The sequence below is a fragment of the Prunus persica genome, chromosome G6 (assembly GCF_000346465.2).
Source record: "Prunus persica cultivar Lovell chromosome G6, Prunus_persica_NCBIv2, whole genome shotgun sequence".
Classification (NCBI taxonomy): Eukaryota; Viridiplantae; Streptophyta; class Magnoliopsida; order Rosales; family Rosaceae; genus Prunus; species Prunus persica.
Genome location: NC_034014.1, coordinates 1,159,696 through 1,169,238, shown reverse-complemented (window position 1 = coordinate 1,169,238; position 9,543 = coordinate 1,159,696). Strand labels below are relative to the sequence as shown.

At 38.7% G+C, this 9,543-nt stretch overlaps 2 protein-coding genes across 2 annotated transcripts; one reads left to right on the top strand and one right to left on the bottom strand.

Annotated features, from left to right (window-relative positions):
- On the top strand, positions 218-4,146 carry LOC109950006 (G-type lectin S-receptor-like serine/threonine-protein kinase LECRK3). The gene is made up of 2 exons (XM_020567390.1): positions 218-362; positions 1,460-4,146. Exons 1-2 carry the CDS (start codon positions 218-220, stop codon positions 3,892-3,894), a joined length of 2,580 nt encoding a protein of 859 aa, XP_020422979.1. The 3' UTR covers positions 3,895-4,146.
- Positions 4,165-4,840, bottom strand: LOC18774665 (histone H3.2). Its single transcript, XM_007206068.2, has one exon. It carries the CDS (start codon positions 4,740-4,742, stop codon positions 4,332-4,334), a length of 411 nt encoding a protein of 136 aa, XP_007206130.1. The 5' UTR covers positions 4,743-4,840; the 3' UTR covers positions 4,165-4,331.

Here is a 9,543-nt window from a genome sequence, read left to right as displayed (position 1 = left end):
ATTTAAATGGTTAACGAGCTCATATTTATTATATCTTTTGGCTTGGAAGGATGGAAAATTCGGGTCAGCGGGTCGTGTTCTTTTCGTGTCCTTGGAGCTAGGGTGGCAAATTCATGTTAGTGGGTCGTGTTCTTTTCGTGTCCTTGGAGCTAGGGTTGCAAATTCATGTTAGCAGGTCGTGTTCTTTTCGTGTCCTTGGAGCTAGGGTGGCAAATTCATGTTAGCGGGTCGTGTTCTTGGTGGTGCCGTTGGAACTATGGTGGAAAATTCGTGTCAGCGGGTCATGTTCTTTGTCGTGCCCAACTTAGAGTACCTGATGGGCATGACCATGAAAGATCAGAGACTAGAAACTTTAGTTAGAAGTAAGCTGGGCCAAAAAACAGATGACTATGAACATAGAGACATGGACGCAGAAAATATTTTTGAATTTTAACAAGAGTTAAATATTTCGCATTCAAAGTCTCATCGTCTTCACTTGATGGGGTCTTTCTTCCATCTTTTTCCAATTCTGTCCTAATGCTCCCTACCCTCACAACACTCTAAGCTCAGATTTGACAGCACCCCTTTTATGACTCATTTCCATCTGTATCCGTCTTTCTTTCTTTTTTTCTCTACAACTTTCCATATTTTTAGCTAAAAGGGAGGAAAGAAGGAAAATTTACAACAAAGACAAGTAGAGGTAAATGTTTTCTACCACCAGAACAGAGAAATATTCATAAAGGTACAACAATGAAGACAAGAAGCAAAATTCTAGTAGAAAATATATATTTTTTTTTTCGAAGATAATTTTTGAGAGAATATCTAAAAACTAGAGAATTAACTAATCCACTTGTACTTGTATATATATCCTCCTCTTGGAGAAATATAATATCAATCACAATTATTCAATTATCATGTATTTAGTTTGAGTTGTTGGTCTCTCCATTTTGAAATGTCCAAATTCGATCCTCAAACTACGTTAGTATATTCTTGACCCAAATTTTAAAATAAAATAAAAAAGACTACATTAGTATAAGTGGGTTTGTGAAATTGCCAATGTAAAGTTTTGACAAATAATCCAATGAAGTTATATGCTATGTCCTTTAACTTTTCAATATGGGATAATATTCAATCATGACCAACCGGCTACCGCTTGGATTTTTCTTCAAAGAGCTTGGAAATAATAAACTCAAATGAAAATGATCTAAAATGGACATAATTTGATGCTTGAAGGAGTCAAAGAAAATTGCAGCTTCCAAGAAATTACCCTGCATTATAAAACATTGAAAAAGACTTTTGCACCCACAACACAATCCAAAAACAAAAAGACGGCGCTCCAGCTGTTAATCATGGAAACTGGAACTTGAAAAGTAGCATAGTATCCATGGATCGTGATTCTGAACCTTAGACTTAGGTCCATCTTAGGCTTATTAATCTAATTGTTCTCAGTTTGTTTCTTCTTTAAATAGTGATTGCTTAGCCACATTGGTGTTAGAAAATGGAAATGTGGCTTTTACTGCACAGCTGCTTCTGCTGTCCTCATTGTTTCTACAACCAATTCTAGTGCTTTCCCAAACTAATGGTAGCATAGCAGTTGGTGCTTATCTTACTGCAACTGCAGAAGGAAACTCCTCCTCATCATGGCTTTCTCCATCAGGTGATTTTGCCTTTGGATTTCGGCCACTTGGAAACAATGATCTTTTCTTGCTTTCAATATGGTATGCCAAAATACCGAACAGAACCATAGTTTGGTATGCAAATAATAACCCTGTAGGTGCACCTGCTGCACCTCTGGGATCAACTGTGAATTTGACTGCTCACAGTGGACTAGTGCTCACACGTCCTCGAGGCGAAGAGTTATGGAAATCTGAAAACATAGTTGGTGTTGTTGCCAATGGGGTTTTCAATGATACCGGCAACTTTGTTCTTGAAGATGACAGTTCAAAGAAGTTGTGGGAGTCTTTCAAGAATCCTACTGATACTATATTGCCTGGACAGATAATTGAAAGAGAAGGAAACCTTGCTTCTCGACAATCGGAGACTAACTATTCCAACGGACGGTTCCAGCTACAGTTGCAGCCAGACGGGAACCTGCTGCTCAACTCCGTAAACTTCACAACGGGGTCTACTAACAGACCGTACTATGTAAGCGCCACTACCAAGGGGACAGTGCCAGGAAGTGAAGGTAAACAGTTGGTTTTTAATGACTCAGGCTACATATATGTCCTGAGAGAGAATGGTGGAAAATTCGCATTGGGAAATACTAGGGTCTCAGCAATGGCCTATTATACTAGAGCAACTCTTAACTTTGATGGGGTTTTTGCTCAGTATGTTCACCCAAAGACTTTTTCTGGCAATGCAAGCTGGGAACCTCTTTGGTCACTGCCAGAAAATATTTGCCTGGATATTGATGCTGATAAAGGTCCTGGGGTTTGTGGACTCAATAGTATCTGCACATTCAGTCCAGCAGATAAGAGGCCAAAATGTGAATGCCCAAGAGGGTTCTCTTTGCATGATCCAAATGACCTATACGGAATCTGCGAACCCGATTTCGGAAAAAACTGTGAAGAAGAAAAATATGATGTTCAGGAGCTAACAAATACTGATTGGCGAACCTCAGAGTATAATCGTTCAGAGGAATTTACTGCAGACAATTGCAGAGAGTCCTGCATTCAAGATTGTTTATGTGGTGTTGCTATTTACAGCAATCGAACCTGTTGGAAAAAGGAGTTGCCCCTCTCATATGGGAGAGCGGATAACAGTCTACATGCAACGGCCTACATCAAATTCAGGAAGGACAATTCAACTCTACCAGTCCCTCCATCGCCAAGTCCAGATGATAAGAAGAATAAGCAGACCACTTTCTTGGGTGTACGACCGGTGATTTCGGCTACCGCTCTCGTGGTTTGTCTTGTTCTAATTGCTGCTGCATTTTCTCTTGGACTATACTTCACTTTTCAGAAGAAACAGGTCAGGATTATGCAAAGTGGTTTGAACATAAATTTGCGTCCTTTTAGTTACCAAGAGCTTCAGGAAGCTACAAATGGATTCACGGAAGAATTAGGAAGGGGTACTTTTGGGGTAGTTTACAAAGGAATAATACAAAATGGTTCTCAAGTCCAAGTGGCAGTGAAGAAGCTACGCTGCGTGAAACAAGATGGTGATGAGGAATTCAAGGCAGAAGTGAATGTAATTGGGAAGACACATCACAAGAATCTGGTACGTCTGCTCGGATATTGTGACGAGGGACAACAACGTTTACTAGTATATGAACTCTTGAGCAATGGCACATTAGCAAGCTTCCTTTTTGCTGATGTGAAACCAAGTTGGGGGCAACGAATCAAAATTGCTTTTGGAATTGCCAAAGGACTTGAGTACTTGCATGAAGAGTGCAGCACCCCAATTATCCATTGCGATATAAAGCCTCAGAACATACTTCTGGACGATAATTGCACTGCCCGGATCGCTGATTTCGGATTGGCAAAGCTTTTGATGATGAATCAGAGCCACACTCATACTGCCATCCGAGGAACAAAAGGGTATGTTGCACCCGAGTGGTTTAGGAACATGCCAATCACTACCAAAGTTGATGTGTATAGCTTTGGTGTTGTACTACTAGAGATCATCTGCTGTAGGAGAAGCGTCGATGTGGAAAATAACTGCGAAGGGAAAGCGATTTTAACCAATTGGGTTTATGATTGCTACCAAGAAGGAAAAATAGATGCTGTTCTAGATCACGAAACTGAGGCTTTGCATGATAAAAAGAATCTGGAAAAGAGTGTGATGGTTGCTATTTGGTGCATCCAAGAAGACCCGTCTCTTCGGCCGACTATGAGGAAGGTTGTGCAGATGCTTGAAGGAGTAGTGGAAGTGCATGCTCCACCATGTCCTTCGTCATACACCAGTTCAGCCTGAAACCATCTTTCTTATCTTTGTATCAAAGCCAAAGCAAAAGCTAAAGGTATCCCAAAAACTATCAAGGTCATTTCAAGCTTTTCCCCCATCACTGCATGTGTTCGCTGCATCTGAATTTTCAGAGAAAATCTCTCATCTTGTTCCTTTTGCCTTTTTATATGTATCTAAGATTTTGTAAGAAAAATTGCAATTGTATTTGTCTAGCCAAATCCCAATTTGATTTGCAATGGAATTGCAATTGCAACCTGAAAACCACATAGCAATTTTATATATAATCAACTGCAAATATTCATTTCCAAAAGTAAAGAGATATACAACTTCGCGCCCAGCGCAAATTCATGACCAATTGGAACCACATTTCTTAACATAATCATAAATAAACCCTAACCCTAAACCCACTACAAACTACCAAAAGCAAAACAACAGATTTGGGGATTCTAAGCCCTCTCGCCCCTGATCCTGCGAGCGAGCTGAATGTCCTTGGGCATAATGGTGACCCTCTTAGCGTGAATGGCACAGAGATTGGTGTCCTCAAACAGACCCACCAAGTAGGCCTCCGCCGCCTCTTGCAGCGCCGCCACAGCGCTGCTCTGGAACCGGAGATCGGTCTTGAAGTCCTGAGCAATCTCCCTCACAAGCCTCTGAAATGGAAGCTTGCGGATCAAGAGCTCAGTGCTCTTCTGGTACTTTCTGATCTCCCTCAGGGCCACAGTCCCTGGCCTGAAACGGTGAGGCTTCTTCACTCCTCCTGTAGCCGGAGCTGACTTCCGGGCAGCCTTTGTGGCCAGCTGCTTGCGTGGAGCCTTGCCTCCGGTGGACTTACGAGCAGTCTGTTTGGTACGGGCCATTTGCTCAGATGTGAAAGAATGGAGGATTTGGGTGTTTGGCTAGTGGGAAATTGAGAGATGAGTATTATATGAACTTGTGATTTGGGGAAGTTTTGTTGGGTTTTATTTATAGAGTGAGTAAGCGGGGAGTTTGAAATTTTTGGTGAAATTTTTCTAAAATTTTGGATGAGTGAAGATTGAGCGTTGATACTTATTTGATCGACGGCTGATATTCTTTGTTGTTGTGTGGAGGGGATAGCAATCCGCGTGCTCTTCAAATGGACCAATAGAATTGGTTTGTTATAGCGGCAATGATATATTTCACTCCCCCTTTCGATTTTTAAGTTCCCGGCTCAATGAAAGTTGGGCTTCCTTTCAAAAATAAATAAATTTGGGCTTTCTTCCAATTGAAAATTTGAAATTTGGGCTTCTTTTAAACTGAAATTGACTAGACCCAAATTTGTAAAGGGAATAAGGAGATGGATTCAATTGAACATGTGCGGTTACAATTTTACCCAAACCGGGGGAAGGAAAATATTTGGTTACTTATTCTCAACCAGATTAGTTTCTTCTTTTCTCTTTAATCATACATTGTCAAAACATGATTGTAATTACTTGTTGATGGCTACATTATCATGATTATATCCTTTTCCACACTGAATGAGATCGACTGCATAAATACTTCTCTTTCATTACTGATTATTATATCAATATTATACGTAGTGTTACCGTCACATGTAATAATACTCATTTCGTTTTAGTTTCCGTCCATCTTCGAAAGACTAACAAACAAGGAAGCCTCCTCCTCCACAACTTGTCTTCTCTTGCTTTTTGAAGCAACCTCACTGGCTTAACAAATGGAAAGTTCCTTAGAAAGATGTGAGAGCTTCCACAAATTCCAAGTTAGCCTTTTTGTACTGAATTAGTGGAGAAAATGTTGAATTAATGTAACATAAATATATATTATTTCATGTTAAACATATATAGGAGAGGCTAATTGGTATGCAGTAGGACATTGACACGTCGCTTTAGAAGCAAAAAAGAAGCAGAAAGTTGCCCAATTAAGCTACCAAATTAACCAACTTTATAGAAAAAGGGCTGAAAAGTTGGTAAAACTCTGAAGAAATTGTGCTGACCTTTTAGATCACTTTATACATAATAAGCAGACAAGAGTGTCTAATTCAGGGGTCAATATTCAAGAATTAAGACTATGACATCATTGACATGTTGTTTTACTAACTCTCCTGAACTAATCTAATCTACCACTTAATTAGCACTTGAATCATAATTGACATTTTTGCATATGACCCTAATGAAACACAAGGGCTGCTACCTGCCCTATCTACCCTATACTAACTGAATACTAAGTCAATTTTTCTCCCAAAATAGAATTTGAAAAGAGTGCTACTATTTTCACTCATCGTCCTATTTCCTCACCCACCATGTAAATTTAGAAAAACACAATTCTATCTTTTCACTCACCATTATTTCTAAAATACTCTTTAATTATTAATTCAAGCAAATTATCTTTTATAATCATTAATAGTTGAGATATAGAGAGGATCAAGTTGTGTTTGACAGACTGAAAAAAGTTTCAAACTTTGGAAAAGACAATGCTTACTTTAGTATAAATAAAGGCTCTAAAAAGATTCAATTTAGAAACATGCTAATAGGTCAGATTAATTCTTAATCATTTCCTTAACCTAAAGTAATTAAGGTGATTTGATTGCAAAGGTAATTGGTAGCAGGCAGCAATGCCTCATCAACTTGTATGAAAACAATGAACGATATTGACAAGGCAATCAAAATCAACTATAAGGCATGCATGAAGACAGCTATACAGACAAATAAGAAAAAGTGTATAAATATTATATAAACATTATAACAAGAAAAAGAAACAAAACAACAAGTGCAAACGTAGCTTAATTTGTTTCACAGGAACTACAACAACAGAAAGAACAACGTGGATCCCCACAAAGAAGATTAATAATAAATACGATGCATATATACATAGTGTGGTTGCTAACTTGCTATAATGTTATTGCTAACTAATGGGGTGTTTGTTGGATTGATCAAGGCCTTTGATGTACTCTTAAGTGGTCCTGAGTTCAAACCGTATGTGTGAGTTTTCCATTCTCCCTCTTTGAGAAAAAGAAATATTCATATAAATATATAAGGCTTGGTTTATAAAGTATTGGTGTATGATCAAATTAAGAAAAAAACAATTAAGGTGATATACTCGAATCCGCTTTTACTAGGATCAAACAACCAAAACAGGACAAAATCCAAGCATCATACGAGGAGGCGGCCTGCTGCTTGCTTTAACAACTTTGTGAAAAGAATAAGAATATATATATATATATATATGTATGTATGCACATTGCACAAAGTGATAGAGAGCCTCTGGAGGTTTTTAGATTGTGGTGGGCATTTGGCTGCAATAATGTTTGCTGTATACTTGTTGCTTGGAGTACTTGGTTGCATCTTTAATTAGCTGTTGTTGTTATATTCCTTCTGGCGCAGGGTGAAAGAGACCAAAGGCGAGCTCTCTTTGTTTCTTTCACTCAATGCTAGCTGGCTTTGGGAGAAAAAGAGACTGTATCCCACAATATTGAGAAAAACTTACGTACACGGGGAATAATACTCTGTCGGTATTTAAAGACAATCGAATATTATTATGCATTTGTGATTGGCTTAGAATATATACCACCACAAAAGCATACCCGTTATAGATATTCTTCTCCCCAATCAAGAGTTAGAATCTAATATAAGGTTGTACTCACCCAGCCAATGGAACAATGTTTCTAAGGTTCTATTATGTAAGAGGGTAAAATGTCATATTATGTAAAGTACGAACTACAAACTTATGTTGGGGGCAACATGATGGTACGAGTTCTATTATGTAAAGAGGGTAAAATGTCATATTAGCTCATTAAAGGAGAATAATATATGAGCTAATACTGATCATTTTAACCCTAAGATATTTATAAGCAATCAATCAATCTATTTATTCACTTCTTATATGACCCGTACATCGTTATTTTTCTTCAATTTAGAAGAAAAGGAAGATAAGAGTCGAGCTCCTCTATTGAAAACTCCAAACATTTTCCAATATTGAAAAGTAAAATACCATTTATGTCAAAAACTAATTGATTAAGAGCCATCGCCTTTATATCTACCACTTTTAAATTTTATACGTAACTACTTCATCTCATAAGTCCTATCATGTCTTTACCATGTTGGATTTTGTCACACCACATTGTACTCATAGGGATGCCAATCAACGGCATGTGTCAAGTTTTAATTAATTCAAACCCACCTTGTTTAACTTGTCATGTTAGATAACCTAGAAACTAATTCGACAATTTATCATCGAAGTGTAGCTATCCACCTGCTCCCACTCCAAGATTTGCAGATTTTATTGTGTGCTTAAAAACATTTGTTTCCACGTATTTATTTTCGAGAAAGATTACTTTGTGATTGATTTAGCAGTAATTCTGAAACTAATTAAGTGGATTAAAGAAAGGAAGAAAACACTTTTTGCATGTGTGGAGGTTGACAAACCACACTAGCTTTTGGGTGGGTGGTTGGTGATCAGAAAGTTAATCTCACTAAAAAATATTATTCTTTAACAAAAGCACTTACATGAAACATCGAACTCAACGTTACAAATTTCCTAAAACCTACATGGAATTCCTTTTTTCCAAAATACAAAAAGATCAAGGCATTAGCTTTTCTTCCTCCATGCCCAATGCCCATGACGTCCAACAACATTGAAATGGAGCATGGGCAGTTTGGTAAATCTACTGGTAATGAAGGGGGAGGAGGAGGAAGACCCATTTGGTCCCCGCTGTAGCACCACCAGGCTTTACAAGATTCACTCATTACAGAAAAGCAAGACAATGAGTGTTTGGAAGGTTTTGGATATTTTCTGTCCCCATTCCCCTACTCCCTTTCGGCCCTTGGACAGCTCAGAAATTGTTTCGCATAGACCAAACTATCCTCCACTCATGAACTAATTCCACTAGCAAAAGGCATGTAGCTCAAGTGATTAAAGAGTAATCACCCCTACACTCGAGATTCTGTGTCAAATTCCTTCTCTCTCAGTATGCCTCGTATAAGAAAAACAAAAACTAACTCCACCACACCCAGAAAAAAGGTTTTTTCAACCCAATTTGAATTCCTTGACCTTTTGAAAGAAAAGAAGCATGTGCAATCGATATGCATATGAACTTTGAGAGACCAACAACAATTGCTATGATTACATAGAGGATTTTCAGAATTAAAGTGGGCATGTCCATCATTTTGAAAATTTTGATAGGGGGGGGGGAAAACATTTTTTAAATATCACCCCCAAAAAACTTTTCAAGGGTTCACGGGGAGTCCCCCCCCCCAGTGGTGGGTCCCGGGTTTTTTTAAAAAAAAGGGGGGCTTTTGGTTTTTTTGCCTTTATATAAACACCACTTTGGAAAATTCCCCCCCCCCCCCCCCCCCCCCCCCCCTCTCTCTCTCTCTCTCTCTCTCTGCTTCACATGCTCTCATTCCACCAAATCCATTAAGAACCAAGACAAAAGCTCATTGGCTTTAGCCCTTAGGCTTACCCCTCCCTCCCCATATCTCTCTCTCTCTCTCTCTCTCTCTCTCTCTCTCTCAGTTCTCTGGTTTTCCAAGATTCTACGGCAGATATGATTTTCCTCTCTGCAAATCAAATCCAAGCGTTGTATACCCACTTGTTAACGCTCTTTGTTATTTTCTCTCCTTGAACAAATTCACAGCTCTTGCTTTGTTCTACCCCCTGGTTGTATATGCTCTGCTCTGTTCT